This window comes from Humulus lupulus, chromosome 1 (genome assembly GCF_963169125.1).
Source record: "Humulus lupulus chromosome 1, drHumLupu1.1, whole genome shotgun sequence".
In the NCBI taxonomy this organism is placed as follows: Eukaryota; Viridiplantae; Streptophyta; class Magnoliopsida; order Rosales; family Cannabaceae; genus Humulus; species Humulus lupulus.
The window spans coordinates 178,601,867-178,625,770 of NC_084793.1; the positions used below are offsets into that span (position 1 = coordinate 178,601,867).

The window sequence follows — 23,904 nt, forward strand, 5'->3', positions numbered from 1 at the left end:
AGAGAGATACAACAAAATTCTCTTGTTTTCACAATGACTATGGACATGACACCAATGAGTGCAACCAGTGGAAGGACGAAATTGAGTTCCTGATCAGGCAGGGACATCTAAGGAGATATGTGCGAGCCACAGGAGGGTCTCAGCGAAAGGCTCAAGGTGGCAACGAGCAGGCACCTACACGCCAACGCTCACCACCTTTACAGCCAGCTTCTGTGGCAGGTACGTTACTCACCATCTGTGGTGGCCCACACCTTGCAGGGGACAGTGGGAAGGCAAGGGAGCAATACGCTCGAACCCTGCGCCATGACCAGGACATTGAGATGATGAGTGTGGAGGATCGAGCGCCAAAGAAGGCTCGAACAGAGGAAGAATTGATAACCTTCTCTAAGGACGATGCCCAGCACGTACGATTCCCACACTCCGATCCGCTGGTCGTTAACGTTCAAATTGCCAACATGATGGTTAAGAGGGTGTTAGTTGACACAGGAAGCTCAGTCAACATCTTATACAAGTCTTCACTAGAAAGAATGAAATTGTCCGTCAAGGACCTGGAGCCATGCAACCAAACCATTTATGGTTTTTCTAGCGAAGGGCTCGGCCTAACTGGGTGGATTAGGCTCCCAATTACGACAGGAACTGCACCAGCAAACAGGACGTTACTCGCTACTTTCATAGTAGTTGATTGTCCTTCAGCATATAATGCTGTAATTGGGAGGCCTATTTTGGTTGACCTACGAGCCGTTACCTCGATATGCCACCTTGCCATGAAATTCCTAACTGACGCAGGGGTAGGATGCGTGTTGGGAAATCAGCGGGAAGTGAGGGAGTGCTACAACGCCTCAATATCAAAGGCGAAGAAAGGTGTATCGAGGGAATTTTCCGGAAAAGAGTTGCAAATGGCAATTAATGTACAAACCCAATCAGGTGATCATGTCACCAAATAGGGCGTTGCCCAAAGTGAGGACAGAGATTTAAATCCCCGCTTTGGGGATTTTGTTGGAGAGGTAGGACCCATCGAGGACCTTGAGGAGGTCTAACTCGATGAAGAAAATCCAACCAAAGTTGTGAAAGTCGGTAAAATCTTAGAGACAACAACGAAGCAAGTACTGGTGGAATTTTTAAAAAAAAACCAGGAAGTCTTTGCCTGATCGCATAAATACATGGTTGGAATAGACCCTGCGGTTATTAGCCATGTCTTGAACGTAGACAAGAGTTTTCCACCAGTGCAACAGAAAAGGAGGTTGCTCGACAAAGATAGATCAAAAGCTCTAACGGAAGAAGTCGAGAAGCTAAAGGAGAATGGATTCATCAGGGTAGCGTTTTATCCATCATGGGTCTCTAATCCCGTGCTTGTTACCAAGCCGAATGGCAAGTGGAGAATATGCGTGGATTTCACAGACCTTAATAAAGCCTGCCCTAAAGATTGTTTCCCACTCCCTAGAATCGACCAACTGGTCGATGCCACCGCAGGGCATGAGATTGTCTCATTCATGGATGCATACTCTGGATATAATTAGATCAGTATGCATCCTCCTGATGAGGATCACACTAGCTTTCAGACTGATACAGGGCTTTACTGTTACAAAGTAATGCCCTTCGGTTTGAAAAATGCCGGTGTGAATTACCAACGACTGGTCAACCACATGTTTAAGGAACTGATTGGCACAAACATGGAAGTATATATCGATGACATGTTGGTTAAGTAAAAAAAAAAGGCAGAAGGGCATATAGGGGACTTGCAAGAATGCTTCAATGTCTTGAACAAATATCAGATGAAGCTGAATCCCCTCAAATGCTCCTTCGGAGTAGGGTCAGGGAAGTTCTTGGGATTTATAGTAAACTCGTGAGAAATTGAGGCCAATCCCGAGAAGATCAAGGCCCTGGTCGATATGAAATCGCCAATGAAGATCATATTGGGAAACTTATACAGGATCTTTATTATTTTCATGTATATCTAATATTAAACAAATTAATACAAGATAGCCTAAAACATATTTTTAAAATTGAATTCAAAGAGAAACAAATAATAGAATACTTACAGTATACGCAGCGAAATGAAAGAGTCTTTCCTTCAGTTTCTCTAACTCTTGTATCCTCTCTGTCGCAGAGTATTATCAAGAAACTGAATCGATCTTCTATTTTCTTCACAATCTTCCAATGTATCCTTCGAATCACCTAGACTAGTGTGGGCAATTCTCAACACATGAGATAGATATAGAGAGAGAAGAAGAGAATATAACAAAGAGGCTTAGAAAAGGACTTGTGTTTAGAGAGAATCTAAAACTATCATAAAACCAGTGATTAAACTTGTGTTTTGACTTCTCTCTAAGCACTCCTCTTATAGACTCAATTAGGTCATTTAATTTAATTAAAAAATCAATAAAATAATAGCCATTTTAAAGCCCTAGGTCAAAATTATCATGGGCTTTAGGCCCGTGAAATTTCTCATTTGATTATAAGCACATTGTACTTAAAATCAAGGCATGTATTATTTTCTATTGATTTAATTAATTAAATAATTATTTAAATCCTTCACCAAATTAATTATTTATAATTTGAACCTTGATTTAAACTTATTTATTAATTTAGATACTAATTTATCTTCATTAATAATTCTGCCATAATTTCTCTTTTCTTCTCAAAATTATACAACTCTATAAAACTATCCAAAATTGACCTCGCCAACTTTGATAATTCTAATTGATAATTAAATCAATTAATTGAGACTATCTAGATGATTTTATCCAAGGTACAATGGGGACCATGGGCCTATGAAATCAAGCTCCAATAAGTTATCAAAAATCTAACAAATAAATTTACTAACTTATTAATTCCTCGTGACTCCACTATAGACTCGGAATTGCACTCTTGAATTCATAGAACGCTCTATAACAAATATAGATATGCTATTAGTTATCCATTGTTACAACCATAATTATCACTCAATCCTCTATAGACGGTCTACAATGAGATAGGACTAAAATATCGTTTTACCCCTCATTGTATTTTATCCTTAAAACACTTAGTTCCTTGTAAATGATATTTCAGTAAACTAATTTAATTACTGAAATGAGATCTCTATCATTTAACACCTTGAACCAAACTAAAAGGAAACCATCGTTTCACTTCTTCATCAGAAGCTATAGATGTTCATATCTATGATTAACACTCCCACTCAATTATACTACCGAATTCCCAAGATATAAGTATGGGCTAGTCTGTAGGGTAAGGTGGTAACGAACAAGTCAAAGAACTCAAATAATACAATCAGTTAGAATACTAACCACTCAGAATTGAGATTGAATTGACCTATGGTCAACTATATAATATGACTAGAATAGATAATAACGGTATGTTTACTTATCTTATCAACTGTCAATATCGGTCTTGTCCGATGTAACAAATACATCCGATCTTATCTACTTTGCTAATGTTCTCGAAAGAACATAACACTGTAATGTGAAGTAGATCATATCGTAGATTGGCAAGTCAGTGTAAATCCTGTGCACTGACTAATCTTAGAACTAACTTATTTTGAACATATAATCATATTTATATTCCACTGTGATTACATCACAATAAATAATATTAGATATATGCTCGGGATTTAATAAAAGTTTATATTAAACAAATAATTATGAAAATAAAACATGTGAGCAAAGTGATTGACCAAGTCAAAAAATAATTTCTATTCTTTTACTGATAATAAATGAGATTACAAAGAATTTGAGTTTTAATTAGGGCATAAAACCCCAACAAACTCCCACTTGCACTAATTGAAACTAATGCCTTAATTCTACTAATCCTATCTCCTTGATATGCTTATCAAATGTAGCTTCTGGTAGTGTCTTTGTAAACGGATCCGCAAGATTATCTTCAGTTGCAATCTTCATAACCTTCACATCTCCCCTAGCCACATATTCTCGAATAATGTGATACTTCCTTTCTATATGCTTACTACTCTTGTGACTTCGAGGTTCTTTCGAGTTGGCTATCGCTCTTGTATTGTCACAAAACAACACAGGCGGTTTATCCGTTTCTGGAGTAACACCAAGATCTGAATAGAACTTCTTTAGCCAGACTATTTCCTTAGCTGCTTCTGACGCAGGTATGTACTCAGCCTCCATGGTGGAATCTGAGATTGCAGACTGCTTTACGCTTCTCCAAATCATAGCTCCACCCCCAAGAGTAAACACAATTCTAGAAGTAGACTTCCTGTCATCGACATTAGTCTGAAAATATGAATCGGTGTAGCCTACAGGGTTCAAAATACCACCATTGTAAACTAACATATAATCCCTAGTTCGTCTCAAATACTTCAGGATATGCTTAACTGCTATCCAATGTTCTGGTCCTGGGTTTGACTGATACTTGCTCACTACTCCCACTGCATAGCAAATGTCTGGTCTAGTACACAACATGGCATACATCAGACTTCCAACTGCAGATGCGTAAGGAACTTTTCTCATTGCATCTTCCTCTTCAGGAGTCTGGGGAGACTACCTCTTTGAAAGATGAACTCCATGGCAGGACAGTAGAAGCCCTTTCTTGGAATTTGTCATTGAGAAATGTTCAAGCACTTTATCTATGTAAGCTGCTTGAGATAGAGCTAAGAGTCTGTTCTTTCTATCCCTGATGACCTGGATACCTAGAACATAACTTGCTTCACCAAAATCCTTCATCTGGAATTGAGTGCTCAGCCAATTCTTCACATCTTATAATTTCTTAACATTGTTTCCAATGAGTAAGATATCATCTACATAAAGAACCAGGAATACCACTATTTGATTTGCCTTCAGTTGGTAAACACAGGGCTCATCAATATTTTCTTCAAAGCCATAGGTTTTGATTATTTATCCAAACCTAAGATTCCAGGAACGAGAAGCTTGCTTAAGTCCATATATGGACCTATTCAACTTGCAAACTTTTCCTTCTTGTCCAGCTACTTTAAATCCTTCTGGCTGATCCATATAAATGATTTCGTCAAGATTTCCATTAAGAAAAGTTGTCTTGACATCCATTTTCCAGATCTCATAGTCGAGAGCGGCTGCTATGGATAGGAGGATGCGAATGGATGTGAGCATGGCTACCAGACTAAAAGTTTCCTCATAGTCCACGCCTTCTCTTTGGGTATAACCCTTTGCCACTAATCGAGCTTTATAAGTCTCGATATTTCCATCAACACCTCATTTCTTCTTGTAGATCCACTTGCACCCAATGGCCCTAAAGTCACTAGGTGCTTCCATAAGATCCCAGACATAATTTGAGTACATGGACTCCATTTCCTGTTTCATGGCTTCGAGCCATAGTTCCTTTTTAGGGCTAGCCATTGCCTGTTTGAAAGACAATGGATCATCATCACTAGTGTCACCAACAACCATATTAGTTTCACCATCCAAACCATAGCGAACTGGGTTCCTAGAAACCCTCCCACTACGACGAGGCTCCGTGACTGTTTGCAAAGGAACAGTGATACTTTCTTCATTTAAATCGACTAGCGTCGGTTGGACATGAAGAGTGGGAATTTCATCATTAACTTGCGTTGGTGAGGAGGGAACATTGGTTGGAGTCAATTCTTTAACAATCTCCTCTAAAACTACTTTGTTGTGAGGTTTAAAGTTCTGGACATAGTCATTTTCCAGAAAAGTAGCATTTGTAGAAGTAAACACTTTCTTTTCTGAATGACTATAGAAAATTCCACCCCGAGTACCTTTAGGATAGCCAACAAACATGCAAACTTCAGTTCGCGATTCTAGCTTTCCCTCCTTTTTCCTCAGGACATGAGCGGGACACCCCCAGATTCTATAATGGCGTAAACTAGGTTCACGACCATTCCAGCATTCTAAAGGTGTTTTGGGGATTGATTTAGACGGCATGACATTGAGAATGTCATTCGCAGTTTCAATTGCATGTCCCCAGAACGAAGTTGGTAGAGTTAAATAACTAAGCATGCATCTAACCATTTCCAATAAAGTTCTGTTCCGGCATTCCGCTGCACCATTTTGTTGAGGAGTACCTGGGGCAATAAGTTGTGATAAAATCCCAAGTTTAGTTAAATGATCGTGGAACTGCATATCCAATTATTCTCCACCCCAATCAGATTGCAAGATCTTTAACGTTTTACCTAATTGGTTCTGAGCCATTGCTAGGAATTCCTTAAACTTTGAAAATGTTTCTAATTTCCTATGCATTAGGTAAAGACATGAGTATCTAGAGTAATCGTCAATGAAAGTGACAAAATACTCAAAACCACCCTTGGCTTGTACATTCAAAGGTCCAAAAACATATGAATGCACAAGACCAAGTGGTTCTTTAGCCCTATCACCCTTTGCAGAGAATGGACGCTTGGTCAGTTTGCCTTCTAGACAAGATTCACAGACAAGTAATTCACCTAAGGTCAGTTCCCTCAAAGGTCTGTCCTTTGTAAGTCTTTGAATCCTAACATAGCCAATGTGGCCTAGTCTCAAGTGCCATAAATACGTCATATTATTGTTATCGGTCATTTGATGTTTATTGGTCCTAGGTTTAGCTACTTTGAATAAATCATTATTAAGAGCGAGGGGTTCGTTAGGTCGCAGAATATAAAGCCCGTTTTCCAAACATGCAATACACAATTGTGATCCATTGAAAGAAATATATATATTAGAACTTGTGAAAGTCATAACAAATCCTTATAATTGCAACATGGAAACTGAAATTAAATTTCTACTAAAATTCAGAATAAAATTTACATCATTTAAAAATAAGTATCTATTTCCAAACTTCATACGAGCTATTCCTCTAGCTTGGACCGCAACGAACACTATGTTCCCAACTCTAAGCTTTAAGCCGCCTTCGTCAACTTCCTCCCACGATTCAAGAAGTTGTAAAGAGTTGCAAACATGGTTGGTAGATTTAGAATCAATAATCCAAATGGATTTTTCATTCTCTAAAACACATGTTTCTGAGATAAATGAACTATAATCATTACCTTTGTTTTTCGCTGCTAGAAACTTAGGACAATCTTGTTTCCAATGCCCCTTCTCTTTGCAGTGAAAGCATTTATCTTTTCCTTTCTTGTTTTTTATGTTCTTCCCCTTAGGCGTCTGTGCACGTGGTTATGCACTCGTCTTTGCAGCCTTTGCAGGCTTGGGTTTATTGTTTTGTCCACCTTTCCTCTTGTTTCTAGCTTTCGAAGACAAAGCTGGGTTAGCTTCAGCCTTAGCTAGATAAACAGCAACATCAGTAGTCTTATTTTCTCCTCCTTTACTAGGTCCACCCATGATAGGCTCAAAATTCTGAAGCTCATTCATGAGCTGCGTCAGACCATAGTTGAGTTGATCACGAACGTGCAGACATGGTGCCATCCGAGAATTCACGGTGCCATCACGTACGTGTGGAGACGGTGTTATCCAAGCATTTACGGTGCTATCAAGAATGTGCGGAGACGATGCTCGTTCTGCGGATTCCTCAATCATGACGAACTCGTAGTTGTCACCTATCAACTCTATGTTGATATTCTGCTTCCAATTATTGAAGTTTTCTCCAGTGAGTTTCTCCATCGAAAGTTGAGAAAGGATGGGAGTAGACACAACCATAATTAAACTACAAATTACCAATAAAATAGAAATCAATCACATTTTCTCAATAAAACTTCTATTCACACAAATTTCAAGAAATAGCACAACATATACCAATAATATGTAAGATATGAGAAAAAATACAAAAAACAATCATATCTCTATTTCTTTAGGTTTTTAACTAATTTCTGATATCCTTGTCCCAGTAGGCGAGAGTAAAAAATACCACTAGTTAAATAGGGTTGTAAACTCATTTAATAATGGACACCACTATTAACAACCTACTATTTGATCAAAATAAGAAAACAAAATCTCTTATTTTATGAGCTAGACCCACGGTTTCAATAATTATAGATTTAGTCCTAGTAGTCACCGTAGGGGTTAGTCTAGTAGAATTTTACCTATAATTATCTATCTTTCGAAATCTAACCTTGTTAAAATAACTAATGAACACCTTTCGTAGGGGGACGAATCAAAGCGCCTCGAGGCCCCATTAAGCTATTGACTATGTTAAACCAACGGTGGAGATCGAATAAAATTCTTAAAATAAGCTCATTATAAAATTAAAAATAGTATTTTTATTATCTCTTTTTAGAAAATTAATGACTATGGTTTTCCAAAAAAAATGAAACAAATTAAAAATTTTTAAACCAAAGTCCTATAATTTCCTATTAATTCTAAAGTTTCACATTGAAACAAATTCAATTAATTTAGAATTAATTTGTTGCTAATCAATATTTAAGTTTAACTAATATAATGAATCTATATAATTAAGTCCAACCCAGGTAAATGGGCCTTAACAATTGGGCTTGTATGGAGGAGGGCTGGGTCCAATATGTCGTTCCCACTACAAAGGCCCCATATCTCCCATACAAGGTCTAAAAGACAGGAATTTAAATATTTGTTTTATTAATTGTTATTAATTGATTAGGCCCACTATAGTCATGCAAAGAAAATGAGCCTTCACAAGTGGAATCACCCACAAGAGAGGAATTAAAATTTTACATTTTTTAATGGACCCAAATAAAACCTATTATTTTATGAATATTTTATTTAGCAAAATCCATATATCTAAAAAGACATATGGGCCACTATATGCATCTAAGTCTAATTGCAAAAATACCACATATACTGCAAACAGATATGTTATAATTGGATAGGCCTAATCATGTTACTATATGAGCAATTCTATGAATTTATGCAAAAATACCACAATTTATTTCATTTGCAAAAATACCACAATTAATTATCTAGAATTTTATCAAAAAAATCGAATTAATTAAATTTTTACAAAAATAAGTCAATTTAAATTAAATTTATCAACAGTTAACAATAGTTAATTTAAATTTCATTTATCAACAATCAACTTTGTTTTAGGTTAGTTTGAAAAAAATATATTAATTTAATTTAAATCAGATTTATCAATAATTAACCAAAGTTAATTTAAATCCTATTTATTAAAAAAATATTTTATTAATTGGCTGAAAAAATGATATTTTTAAAAATTTAACCAATTCTAAATTTTAAAATCAATATCTTAACTATTTCCAAAAATATCTTGTTTTGTTACAACTATTAGCTAATATTTTAACCATTTAAAAAATATATATAAATAGTTATAACAACCCTAAAATATCTCAAAACAGTTAATCAAATTCAAATATCCATAAAAATATATAACTAACAATATTCAAATTTCAAATAATTTAAATATTAAAAAAAAACTATAGAATAAAAAGATATTTATATTTTCAAATAAAGATTTAATAAAAATATCAAGAATTTAAAATAAAATATCTTAAATATCTTATATCTTAATTCTAATATTTTAATATATTAAAAGATTTAAAATTAAGTTGTTAGTCTATTTTTAAATTTGAATTTGAATCTTTGTAGAAAATATCTAATTATTTAAATCTCAACAAACAAAAATATCTTATTTTAAAAAAAAACAATTTTAAATGATAAAACAAAAAAAGATATTTTTGGTTTTGATTATAAATAATTTATTTCCACAATTTTAATTTTCTTTATTTTAAAAAAAATTTGGGTTGGGCACGCACACGCGCTGGTGCGCACGCGGGTACGCACGCGCATGGAAGCCAGGCAAAAATTTTGGAAAATTTTTTTTTGTGCAATTTTTCAAACCAAAACAATTTTCTAATTAATTTTTAACATGTTTTACACAAATATAAAATTAATATCATAGAAAACACAACAAAATAACCTAAAAAATTGCTAAAATTCACAAAAAATCAATATGTTTCATAAAAACTTGAAAACCATCCAATTATTCAAACATATCAAATAATCCAATTTTAAACATGTTCATGCATGAAAATAAAGATTACCAAAGACTTTGAGGCTAGTTGTTGGTAATTTTGAGAAGAATACTAACCACTTAGAATTGAGATTGAATTGACCTATGGTCAACTATATGATATGACTAGAATAGATAATAACGGTATGTTTACTTATCTTATCAACTGTCAATATCGGTCCTGTCCGATGTAACAAATACATCCGATCTTATCTACTTTGCTAATGTTCTGGTAAGAACATAACACTATAATGTGTAAGTAGATCATATCGTAAATCATGTGCACTGACTAATCTTAGGACTAACTTATTTTGAACATATAATCATATTTATATTCCACTATGATTACGTCACTATAAATAAGATTAGCTATATGCTTGGGATTTAATAGAATTTTATATTAAACAAATAATCATGAAAACAAAACATGTGAGCAAAGTGATTGACCAAGTCAAAAAATGATTTCTATTCTTTTATTGATAATAAATGAGATTACAAAGAATTTGGGTTTTAATTAGGGCATAAAACCCCCAACAGATCAAGGATGTTCAAACCTTGACCGGAAGAATTGCTGCTCTCAGTAGATTTATTTCCAAATCGACGGACAAATGTGTCCCATTTTTTAATCTACTTAGAGGCAACAAGAAATTCGAATGGACGGAGGAGTGCGAACAGGCTTTTCAAGCCTTAAAGACTCACATGTCGCAGCCACTGATTCTATCAAAGCCAGTTGATAAAGAAATTTTGTTCATTTACTTAGCAGTCACAGAATACACTGCTAGTGTTGTCCTAGTAAGAGAAGAAGAAGGCGTGCAGAAGGTTGTTTATTATGTAAGCAAGAGGCTAATAGGAGCGGAGCCACGGTATCCACCTATTGAAAAATTACCCTATTACTTAATCTTAGCCTCCAGGAAGCTGTGGCCCTACTTCCAAGCTCACCCAATCACAGTTTTGACCGACCAACCTCTACGGCAAGTTCTGCAGAAGCCAGAAGCCGCAGGCAGATTGTTGAAATGGGCGGTCAAACGTGGGAAATTTGATATCTCCTACTTGCCATGAGTAGCGATAAAAGGACAAGCCCTTGCAAACTTCGTCGCAGAACTCACTGGGCTTCCAGACAGCGAGCAGCCAGAAGGGCCTGAAGAACCTGAGTCAAAGTCAAACTCCTTCTTGGAAGTTGTTTACAGATGGTTCTTCTAATGAGCACCACGCAGGAGCAGAAGTGATATTGATAACGCCCGAGGGGAATCAATTTCACTGCGCGATCAGACTCGACTTCTTTGCCTCTAACAACGAAGCCGAATATGAAGCACTACTCGCAGGATTACGGCTAGCCAGAGGCATGCACATATAGTAACTTGATATCTACAGTGACTCTCAACTAGTGGTCAATCAAATCATTGGAGAGTATCAGGCCCGAGGATTAAAAATGGTTGCTTACTTAGATAAAGCGAAGGATCTATTAGCACAGTTTGATAAGTACACTCTCCAGCAAGTACTTCATGACCAAAATTCAAACGTTGATGCTTTGGCCAAGGATGTTGACACTCTAAACATAGTGTCGGTTGAACGGCTATCTACACCGAGCATCCGAGCAGAAGAGACCTATTTGGTGATTCAAGTGGCGGACACATGGATGGTACCTTACATTGAGTACTTGACGCAGGGCGTGTTACCGACGGACAGAAACAAAGCCAGGACCCTTTAGCAGCAGGCTAGGGGATACTCAATGCCACTCCTTAGGTGTATTTCGAAAGAGAAAGCCAAAGAATTTATGAGAGAAGTCCACGAAGGCTTTTGTGGGGACCATGCTGGGGGGCAAAGTTTATCAAAAAAGATCCTAAGGCAAGGATACTTATGGCCAACAATGAATGAAGACTCAATGGAATTTGTGCGGAGGTGTGATAAATGCCAAAGGTTCTCCAAAATTCCACGAGCAACCCCTAATGAGCTAAAACAGATGCAAAGTATGTGGCCGTTCGCAGTCTGGGGTATAGATCTAATCGAATCTCTGCCCACAGGAAAGGGCGGCGTCAAGTACACCGTAGTGGTTGTCGATTACTTCACTAAATGGGCCAAAGCTGAGCACTTGCAACTATAATGACCAAGAAAGTGTTGGATTTCATAGTAAAAAACATCGTGTGTTGCTCTGGATTGCCAAGAAAGATTGTCTCACACAACGACACCCAGTTTGATAGTGATTTGTTTACAGATTTTTGCGAACGACATGGAATTATCAAGAGCTTTTCTTCAGTTGCTCATCCTCAAGCAAACGGACAAGTCGAGGCAGTCAATAAAACGCTAAAATATACTCTGAAGAAAAGACTTGAGGAAGCGAAGGGGGAATGGCCAGAACAATTGTCTGAAGTCCTCTAGTCATACAGAACTTCTCATCGAACAGCAACAGGCCATACTCCATTTTCTTTGTCCTATGGATATGAGGCTATGTTTCCTGTTGAGTTAGATCCGTCGTTGCATCGAAGAATAACGTACGATCAAGGCTCCAACAGCCAGCTGTTGATGGAATCATCTGGTCGATGAAAAGTGTGAGCAAGCCCAACTCCAAGTAGCAGCGTACCAGCAAAAGGTTGCCCGGTATTTCAATTCTAAGTTACGCGAAAGGAAATTCAGTATAGGGGACCTAGTACTTAGAAGGGTTTTTCTCAATACCCATGATCCAGCTGCTGGAGTACTCGGACCTAATTGGAAAGGACTGTACCAAATTGAAGAAGTCCTCCATCCAGGCACTTACAAACTTGCTCGCTTAAATGGAGATCTCATTCCTCGCTATTGTAATGGAGAACACCTGCGCAAGTACTATCAATAAACAATTCTTCTTAAAGAATTGGCTTGTATTAATTTTACTTTTTACAAGTTATGAAAAAGGGTTGGTCATTTATGTGACTAATCGCTTATAAGTGTAAGATCATTTTGTTGATCACTCGTACAGACATGTTTTGTCCATTCATTATGAGAAATAAAAGGGACTGTGAGCAGCTAGTCATTCTTGCCAACTATTGTACTTATTACAAGTATTTGCTCATTACTTGTGTAATCTTGTTGTACAGTCATTTTTACAAGTCTTTATTCCGAGCAGAAATGTCCGAACAGGTTTCGGTCAAGGCCAGTGACCGAGGACCTAAAGCTCCTCAATCACTTGGGGGGCATATAAGGCATCTAGTAGGCAAAACATATTAAAAGGTATGTAAACACATAAGCAAAATAAGTGACAGCATGCTATGGTACTTAGAGTATTTTTCAAAATTTTGTTAAATCAATCCAAAGTACTATGCTAAGTTTTATCATGCGAACAAATATTATAATAAAGTGCAAATATATTATAATATCAAAAAAGAATCCTTTTACACCTCGAGCAAATACTGCTTGGATGTAATTGTCTAATTAAAAGGAAAAAAGATGCCCATGCAGCAATAAAAATTAAAAAAGAAATTGTCTTTACATCACGACCTGTAGGTCGTGTATTTAAAAGATAATAAAATAAAATAAAATAGACTTATGAGGTAGCCAAAGGATCCTGCAGTGATTCTTGTTGTTGCTGGTCGACAGTAACTCCAGCCTCTCCTCGGGTGCCCTCAATGCCAGTTGCTAAGGAGATCTCTGGAGACCCTGAAGTTTTTTCTTCTTCCAGGCAAGCAGCACACCTTGCTAGCTCTGCCTCCCTGATGTGATCTGGAAGATAAGAAAAATTGGCGCTGGGGTTGCTTTTCCAGAACATGTAGAAACATTCAAACGCCGCCCCTTCATAGTCTTCAAGGTTGCGGGAATTCTCCTCCTCCAAAGCGGCAACCTCTTTGCGACTTATCTCCAGCTCTTCTTGGAGCTTATGGGCTTCCCGATAGTTCATGAGTGAGACCTCCTTGTACTGCTCCTTAGAAGCGGTGATCTTGGCAATACTCACTTCCTTCTTCTTCAGCTCCTCTTCGAGAGAGGCGAGTTTGGCCTCGGCGTTTGCAGCGCCTCGATGTGCTTCACCTCGGCGTCATTGAGTGCCTCAGTATGCTTTGCCTCAATTTCCTTTAGTTGCTCGACGTAAGTGGTTTCAGTCGCTTTGAGCGGCTCGGCATATTGGGCCTCAGCAATGCTAAGTTGATCGCTAAGTTTTTTCTCGAACTGAGCGGTGAGTGTCCTCGAGCTCTACTAGCCAGAGGTCATGGTAAGAACTTCCTGCAATCAGAAAGAGATAAAGCTGTTAGTAGGGACAAATTGACAAAGAAAGTAAGTAAATTACGATAAAAACGACAACTTACAGCGAGCACTTCGTTCAGTGCGCGGTTGAAGACTTGATCAACCGCCATGGAACCAGTCTCTTGAATTGCCTCTCGGCAGAGACAGTGCTTTGTTATTCTGGGCAGCCTGTCCTGGGCTGAATTGAGCACCACGCCCGTGAGATCTTCTCTCGAGGCTTCTTCTCAGTGACCAGCAGGATGCTGGTCGATGGAAGCTGGAGGCGTGAGGTTGACGGGAGCTGGTGGAGGAGTCTGTTCGACTGGAGCTGGGGGGTCTTGATTCACTGGAATCAGAGGGAGTGTCTCTTTGGCAGGAGTTGGTGGAGGAGTTGTCTCTTTTGTGGGAGTAGGCGTAGGGGGGTCCTCTGTTCGAGACCTCTTCGTAGAAGGATTGCTGCAACATTCCCTAGGCTGGCGCTTGCTGGACTTTTTCTTCCTCGTCGATTTGGCATACAAGGTAAAGGCTCGGTCAGCAGGCATGTCTGCAAGGGAGAAGCAAGCAAACAGTCAGGCAATATAATATAAGGAGCTTACTAAGACAAGAAAACAAGGGCAGAGAAATTAAAAGCATAATACCTGAGCTATAGCTACTGGTCGCTACACTATTTACTTTACTAGTGCTACACTCACTCTCTGGCCTGAAGAAGTCTGAATTTAAAGCAGTTGTGTATTTAAAGTTGTCGTCCCTGTCAAATAGGTGACAAGGAATATGCAGACTATCTAAAAGCAAAAAATCAGTACCGTTCTCGTCCGATGATTCAAGAATAGGCTCGGAGGCCTTCTTCTTGCCCTTCCCTAGGGGGACCGAAGCAGCGACAGATCGCGAGGCACCGGATGGTTCATTAATGGTCACGCTTGTTGCCCTCCTCATCAGGGGTTGTGACACATCTTGTTATTGTTCGGGAATATCGCCGCCAGTGCCACTCCTCGCTGTGGACTCTCTCACATCCTGGTGAGGTACCAGAAGGCCAACCAGCCTCAGATTGGCCTCTGTAACCAGCTGTTTGATGCTTTTCTCTACGTCAGTCATGCTAACCAAAAAAGCCACTCGAATCTCCATCTCTGGAGTGGGGGCTGGTCGTAACCATGGACCTGAATGGTATAAAGGATATAATAAACGCGTGGGAATGCTAAATGGTATTTAAGCGATCAATGAAGTAGAAAATATACCTCCTTCGGTGAAGGCCAAGTTGTGGGTGACCAGGTCTGTGGTTAAAAAGTACTCTTGGATGTACTTTCCTACATTGGACTTGTAGGTAGTTTCGCTCAAGAAGACACGAGTCGTTTCCTGGTGGCAAAAGTGAAAAAGCCTCATATTTTCTTAGTTGGGGTTGGATTTGAGGTCGAACAGGTAATTGACCTTGTGTGGTGTAGGAACGAGCCACTTTTTATGACTGTACAGGATATAGAGTGCGGAGAGCATCCTATACCCATTTGGGGTTATTTGAAAAGGAGTGACCCCAAAATAGTTGGCCACTCTTTGGAAAAAGGATGGAGAGGCAGGATTGCTCCTGCCTCAATGTGATACCTCGACCAGGCGCTGAAGCCGCCTCCAGGCAAGTTTGCCCGCTGGTCTCTGGTGGGTTGGACTAAGGTTACCCCAGGAAGTCCGTACTTCCTGATATAATTGGCTATCATCCTATCTGTGATTTGGCTAGGGGGTGCAACATACCATTCAACGTCTGGTCGAAGGATATCTCGGTGTTTGGCCTGTGTTTGGATTCTTGGCTCGGAAGTATTTTCAGCTCTACCGCTGGTCGAGGGAATTTTAGCCTGAGGAGCAGGCTGATTTTCAGAAGGTTTAGATGGTTTCTTTTTCTGGGCAGTGGATTTTACTCTACCCATATTTGGTGGATTTGAGTGAGGTCTGTTGGGTGGAATTCGAGAAAAAGAAATATCTGGGATGAGTAGTGTAACGCCCTGGCTACCCCAGAACAGTTACGGAGAACGGTGAACCGGAAATTTGGCCCGCTACCCGAGTCCTTTGGTTAAAAACGTGATCTAAGTGTTATTATCAGGTTAAGGTGGAAAACCAGTAAAAAGGAAAGGGTACATTTCATTAAGTAAATAAACTGCTCATGAGCCTTTTAAAATGTTTACAAGTAGTTCGTAATACAAAAGAGTCGCTACAGTTCCAAATTTACAAACTCCGCCGGCCTAAGCGGCAAAAATAGGGTAAACCCCTAGTCCCTCTGAGAACTCCTTGACCGTGGCGGTCAAGCGGCCCTGTATGTACATCACACCGCCCAAGCTCTCCACTCAAGGCTGGCCAAGCTTTTCCTTTCCTTTACCTGCACCACATAGCACCCATGAGCCAAGGCCCAACAAGAAAATACAATAGAACACGATATAATATCAACAACGATCATAATAATCATCCAGGACTATCAGTCCAACGAATAGGTGACAATAGCCAAAAGTCACAGTAATGAGCATCGCTCCCTCTAGCCATGTGACGATAGGGTCACCAGGGCTTAATCGATAAGTGTTTCGTTCATAAGTTTGTTCAGGACAGGTGCATGGTGATTGGTCACCAACATAACCTTCCTCACGACTCTAGAGTCGAAACTATGGACAACATCCCTTAGCCACGTGACAAACGGTCACCGGGGTCATATACCTTGGCTATAGTCATCTGGTCGTAGACCAGGCAAGCGCTTATAAGTTCTTCGACCTTAGGGTCGGTCCCGCATTAATGCCATAGAGCCATTCAATGCGTGATCGTCGACTTTAGAGTCGGTCCCTGACTAGTCAGTGTCTTGAACAGGTAATCAGCATTCATTAGCATTTAATATGCAATCCACGTTCACATGTATCAACCAACAAGCCTCAATATCAAACCATGCATGTCATATACCTGTACAGGGTGCAACTGTATCCATACACTGTTTCCCTACCTCAAGTTCAAGCGAGAAGTATGATAAAGACGACCCCTGAGAACGATTGGTCTTTTAGTTCCTTAGCGGTTACCTAATCACAACCAATTATAACCTCCATTAATGAGAATCCACAATAATAGGGTCTTAACCTAAGCACCACCCTCAAGACCTCGAAACATGCCCACACGGTGAGTAGAATCGATCCCGGGCCTTAAGGATTGAAACCCTAAGTCAAAAACCCTTAAAAACACTCAAAACGGGGTTTGGAAGGAACAGGGTAGCGCTACAGCGCTAAACTCAGAACCGCCCAAGTGCCAGAAACCCTCCTGAGGAGCGCTATAGCGCCCTAGGGTGGGCGTTGTAGCGCTACCTCCAGCCCAAAACTTCCCTGAACCGACCTTCTTCATCTCCTTCGTTTCTAACTCGATCTCCAAGCTTCCAAAGCCTATTCTTGATGCCAAATGAACTCAAAAACCTTCCCAACACACCCCTAACATCACAAGCATGGGAACCCTAGCCAAAACTCCCAACAAAACCCATGAATTCACCCTAAACATTTCAGCTGCAAAACAAAACTAAAACAGAGCAAACCAGAGAAACTATGGTTAGAAACTTACCCAAAGCTTGGCTTATGAAGCTCTTCAATGATGGAACACACTCCCAAACTCCCAAGGCCTGCTTCCTAAGCTTGAATCCTCAAAATTGATTCAGAAACCACAAAGAACAGAGAGAAAAAGGAGGTACGGGAGAACTCTCAAAGATACTCTGTTTTTCCATCACCTTTTTCAGCTAAATAAGGTTATATCTATCCTAGGGGTGAAATGACCATTTTACCCCTAGGTCAATTAATGGTTTCTAAAGACTCCCAAGGGCATTTTTGGTACTTCCCTCCTAACTCGTTAATCATAATTAACGCTCTCCAATTCCCGCTATTCTCAATAATCTCAAACACCAATAATTCACATCCCGTTACCCTTTATCTCCCGGTAACACTCTAACCATCAAAATCACCCCGAGACTCAAACCAAGTCCCGACACTTAAACCTGTTGTGACTAAACCGCTAATAAATATCTACGATCGTCTCATGTCGAACAGCTCGAACAAACCCACATCATAATGTGGTCTCACATATATCATCGACATGCATACAATTAACATTATATTATAACATAATTCTCATAAACATGTATAAACACATTAAATGGCTTAATTAAACAATTATGGCCCTCCCGGCCTACAAATCTAGCCATTAACCACATTAGGGAATCCGGGGCATTACAAGTAGTGACAGCTGTTCTTCGTCCACGAGCAGCTGAGCGAGCAGGTCGTCGTCAATTGGCTTCTCACCTCCCCACGGATCTTGCATGAAAATCTGTAATCAGAGAAAGGGAGATGAGAATCTACGGCCTAAAAACTTGTGTTGGAAGTTGGAATAACATTGATCGTGTATAAAAGTTAAACTTTTATACGACCAACAGCATTCTAACAAAAACACTATGTCTCATACGAGTAGTTTGGAAAACGGATCAAAAAGCAGAAGTGTTCAACTCTGAAGGGGCGGGAAAAACCTAGTTTTTCTACAAGCTTAAAAATCAAATTTTTACTTCGATTTTGCGCCCTAAATTCATGATCCTAAATACCAAGCTATTCCTTAACCCCTACCAAACTTTATATCAAGCTTAAGTCTGCGTGCCCGTTTACCCAGAAACAAATTTGTGCAAAAACAGTCAAGAATCCTCAAGAACTCAGAAACTCAGAGTCAAAAATGGAGGTGAAATGGATATTGCATGGCATATCAACAACTAAAAAGTTTGAGGAAATTACTTGTATAAAAGATGGAGTAGATTTCAGAGACGCTAAGTCGAGTTGGCTGGGCAAGAACTTCGTAGATCACCAAGAACCGTCTGAGTTTTTGGAACCTGTGCACCTTGTTCTTCGGTTTTCTTGAAAGTAGAAGTAAAATGTAAATAGTAATAATGGCTTCTGAAGGATTATTTATATTAGCCGAGGAGCAGTTACCCAGGTAATCATTTTGGGTAACTTTTCGAGGCATGGGGAAACTCAATAGCCGTCAGAAAGATTTTGGGAAACTGGAAAGACGTGATTGGTTGCCTTTTTTGAGAAGGCATGGACACCTCTGACAAATTTGGTGGAGCATTCGAAGGGTCGGACTCCTAAGTTTACTTTATGCTGGTTGTTGACGGGGAGAACTCGTCAACAAAGTTAAGTTAGAAAAATTGAAATATAGAGCTTATCAATGGAAAACTTCAAATATCTAATCAGAAAATCAAAGAATAGTTGCAGAAAGAAAATGGTGAAATGAACTTGTATTTTTTATGGTGTAGTGCTACATTGTTTTTTCCAACCCCCCCCCCCCCCCCCAAGTGGAAGTCGGGATCCTTTTATAATGGGCTCTAATGGCCCCTGATACATTGTGGTCTAGGGGACCAGATGGTACATGAGTACATCGTCAGGAGAGTGGCCTCAGGGGTAGTGGTTTCGGCTCCAATACATGGTCAGAGTTCGTGGGGATGTCTCCACTACTTATTGAGTACGAGTTTCAGAGATTGCCTGGTGTGGATCAAAACGAGAACTCTACTCGTACAGCCACTACTTATCTGGCATGGGCATAGTGTCCGTACTTCTTCTGACTTGGTGTGAATCGCTATGAGGCCCTTCCAATTCGCCCTTATTAGTGTGTTAGAGGGATCCATGATTTTACCTCTTGGTGGACTTATGGTAAGAGTGGTGCCCAGTGGTTGGAGTTAATCTTAAGGGGTGAGATAAGACCCCTCTAGTGAAGCCAATTTTGGGGAGGTGACCCCTTGTGGTGCGGATGAGGTCTGGTAGGGCCGAGTGCACCAAGAGGAGGCATGAGGCAAGAGTTCGTGGAACGCCTCCAGTGAGACATGGCTGCTGGGCGCGAGGCCCTCGCGAGATGCCTCTCGTGAGGCGGAATAGCTAGGCACGCCGAGTGGTGGCACGCGGCCTTCGCGAGACGCCTCCATCGAGGCGCAGCTACTGGGCGCGAGGCCCTCGCGAGATTCCCCTTGTGAGGCGGTGCATCTGGGCAGGCTGAGTTGTGGCACGCGGCCTTCACGAGACGCCTCCAGCGAAGCGCAACTGCTGGGCGCAAGGCCCTCGCAAGACACCCCTCGCGAGGTAATGCATCTGGGCAGGCCGAGTGGTGGCACGCGGCCTTCGCGAAACACCTCCAATGAGGCGCGGCTGCTGGGCGCAAGGCCCTCGCGAGGCGGTGCATCTGGGCAGGCCGAGTGGTGGCGCTCTGCCTTCGCGAGATGCCTCCAGCAAGGCACGGCTGCTAGGCGCGAGGCCCTCGCGAGACGCCCCTTGCGAGGCCTATATTTAGGCATTTAGGGGACTTTAATGGGTGCCTTGGACCTTTCACAAGTACGGAATCTTGAGCGTCTACACTTGCCCCCTAGTCTAGGAGAGGGTCTTTAGGCTCTCTTGTAGACTTCATGGTGTGATGCACTCAGGATGTCTGCGAGATTTTGAGGGTGAATGTAGGCTTATTATTGTGCTCCGCGGGTCCCAAGGAAAGTGCCATGCTCCCCTCTTGACATTGGTCACACCTTTTGTTCGATGGTTGAGATGAGCCTGCGGCTCCTATAAATAAGCCTTCACAGCTAGCCTATTACTTACACTCCATCTCCTTGGCCTAGTGATTTTTAGATCCTTGTTCCTTTCAAGAGGTAGGGGGTTCAATCCCCCACAACCTCACTTTTGCTATCTCTTTTTTTTTTATTTGAGTTCATTTTTGTATGTCTATACCCCTTCAGACATTTGAAGGCTAACACATCTTTTCTGTTTATTTTTGCAGACGCGTACTTTCGACCATTTGGCTCTTTTTGACCGTGACAGTGCTTTTGGCCCTCTACCTCCTTTTGACCACAACAGCTCCTCATTTTACCTGCTTGAGGTATATTTTCTTTTTTCCTTATGTTCATTGGGTCAAAATTAGCACTGCTTGGGATGGGGTATTTTGGCCTGAGCTTGTCGTGAGCTAATCTTGTTGCATGACCCTTTATTCATACCCTGTAGTGGGTCATTTAGAGTGTTTGTACCTAGAGGTTTTGAGCCCATTCCTTTGTGTTTTGTAGCAATCCTCTCATTTATACGTGAACCCTTTTTTGCTTTCGGGACGAGGACTCATGGCAGGTGAAGGTCCGTTCGCCATTCCTCCAGGGGTCGAGTTTGTTGACTTGTCTTCAAACTCAGAGTCCCCTGAGGAAAATCCTTACCGTGATCATGACACCTTAAGGTAGGCCTGTATTCATCACCTCAAGCATATGGCTGAACTTAGGCGAAAATTTTGGGTGGTAGAGAGCGAAATAGACTCAATGTTGAGAGGAGACGGAGTACCTTTCCCCCTTGACCTTAACGACCATGTAGCGAACCTTAGGGTGACCCTTTTAGATTTGCAAATGGAGTTGGAATTTATGGAGGGACATCTCCCACCTGAGCCTCCTAGCCCGTTCTTTCCTAATGACTGTCATGGGGTCGTCCCGTCTTCTCCTCAGCCCTTATTTTCGATATTCCCTAGTTTAGCGCTTTCGCAGTCGGTGCCTTGGTTGAAGACTCTTGCTAGGAAGAAAAAATGGAGGGTAAAGTGTTCTGTCTCCTCCTCACCTTTTTCTTTTGGTTTTGCAGATATACCAAAGAGAGGACGACGACAGGTGGCTGCTGATGACTAGGACACTGCCCCCCTATTGGCATCCTCCCTAGTTTCCCATGTGTTCGAAAATAAATTGATGGAAATAATAAGGAACTACCGTGTTCCTTCGGAATACGCATTATACGTTCCTTCGGACAAGTGCCAGGCTGACTGCCCAAATCCGTGCTACGTGGCTATGAGCGAGCATATCCTAAAGGCAGGTGGTACAATCCCATTACACCCGTTCTTCATCGCGGTTCTCAATTATTTTGACCTCGCTCCACTTCAGCTAGCACCTAACAGTTGGCTGACCTTGAGCTGCCTCTTCATCGCGTTTATGGAACTTGTCCGTCATGCTCCTACGACCCAAGAGGTGCATTTCATGTACAATATCATGCCCTTTCCTAAGTCTAAGGGCTTTTATTTCCTGCAAAAAGCCAATACTTCGGTCCCTTTGATAGAGGGCGCTGTGTCCAACCCGGGGTCCTGGAAGTAGGACTTTTTCTTTATGCAGGGTCCCCTCTCTGTTCGTGAGCACTTTCGTTCTGCTCCTAGTAAGTACTTCAAGCCACCTTTTTTCTTTTCTTTTTGAAACTTACTGTTTTATAACTTATGTTTATGTCGAAAATTGTGTGAATCGTGCAGAGCATTTCGCCATACCTGGAGTTGTTGGGTCGAAGGCGGACGCAGTGAATGCACTCATCAATGCTAACCCTGCCGAAAAAAGGGCTACATACCTCTTCACTGTGGAAAAACTCAACTTACACAAGCTATCCCCAGTTTCGAATTCTGGGTTGTTGTGGACTATTCCCGAGTCAAAGAAGACAAAGGCTGCTTCAGCTGAGCATTGCTCGGATGATGGTGAGTCCGAGCGCGTGCCAGAGGGAGTCTCCCTTGGACACGGGCAGCCTCACCAGCTGTCTTCGTCCCCCGGGGGATGCCCTCCTTTTGCCCCTCTAGACCCTGGCATGGCTTCCCACTTCCAGGATCAACAGGCCATACTGGGGCAATTCGTTTGCCCTTATCCTGAGGACTTTGATGCTTTTCCTTAGGCTCCCCTCGACCCCGGTCCATCGGAGGCTTACTTTCCCGATCTTCCTGCACCCCCTCCTGATCTACCCGGGGCTCATTTTTCTGATCTTCCTGTGCCCCCTCTTGTCTAAGTAAGAGAAGGCCTTGGCGAAAGCTTCTTCCTCATCAAAAAAGAAGAAGATGGCGATTGCCAAGGCCACGATGTTGCAGGAACGGGTCACCAGCTTAGAGGCGGAACTTGAGGGTGCCAAGGCTACTACGGCTGCGTCGCAGGAGAGGGTCGCTTCCTTAGAGGCGGAACTTGAAGGTGCCAAGGCTACTACAGCTGCGTCGTAGGGGAGGGTCGCTTCCTTAGAGGCAGACAAGGCAGCTATTGAGTATAGGTCCATAGAGCGCGCCCTTTATGGCTTATGGAGGTAGGATCCTCCTTTGGAAATCACGCCGTTGCCTGGGCGGCTGGGTGGAACGCCCGTGGCAGGAGGCCTTGAGATTATCATTTTATAATTTTTGCCAGTTAATCCATTGTGGATGTATGCTCGTTCGAGCCCTATTGTGCTTGTAATAATTTTTTTTTTTAAGTCTTGTTATGTTACCAAAACTCTCTTTTTATATATACATATGCGATTATTCATCTTTTGTTCCTCTATGTTCGAGGTCTTTTTGAGCCCGTATGATGGGGTTTGGTAGGTTCCCCTTTTTTATTTATCAGGCTAGAGGTCCTTTGGATCCCATGTTAAAGGGTTCAATAGGTCCTTTTTTGGTGCCTCTTGATTGTTCTTATAAGGATATATTGACCCCTTGGGTTCTAGCTATCATTTTATATATTTTTGCGCGCACTTATTATTTCTTGCGAGAAGCATCCTTCTCGTCATTATTCATAGTACTATTTTTGCAAGGGTCTCTTTTAGGACCCTTTTTGGCTAGACGGCTTGGTAGTCGCTCTAGGCTTATTGGTGGGTGCTCTTTCTGAGGCCTTCCCTTTTGCGGGAGCATCTGCCTTTATTTGGAAGTTTTTTTTTTTTTGTAAGACCTTTTGGCCTCCTTGATGTTCACAAGGTTAGCTAATCCTTGTGAACTCAAGAGATGCCTTGCAAGGTCTTCTCCCTGTTTGTAAGGGTTCATCACATTTTTTTTTTATATAAGGACCTCGTTTAAGGCCCTGATATAAGAGGTCTTTTTAGGATCCTC

General features: G+C 41.0%; 1 protein-coding gene across 1 annotated transcript; it reads right to left on the bottom strand.

The window, feature by feature from the left end:
• Positions 1-14,309: 14,309 nt before the first annotated feature.
• Positions 14,310-22,039, bottom strand: LOC133825056 (pollen-specific leucine-rich repeat extensin-like protein 4). The gene is made up of 2 exons (XM_062258052.1): positions 21,997-22,039; positions 14,310-14,608 (listed from the first exon to the last, which is right to left on the bottom strand). The coding sequence occupies exons 1-2, from the start codon at positions 22,037-22,039 to the stop codon at positions 14,310-14,312; spliced, it is 342 nt and encodes a 113-aa protein (XP_062114036.1).
• Positions 22,040-23,904: the final 1,865 nt, after the last annotated feature.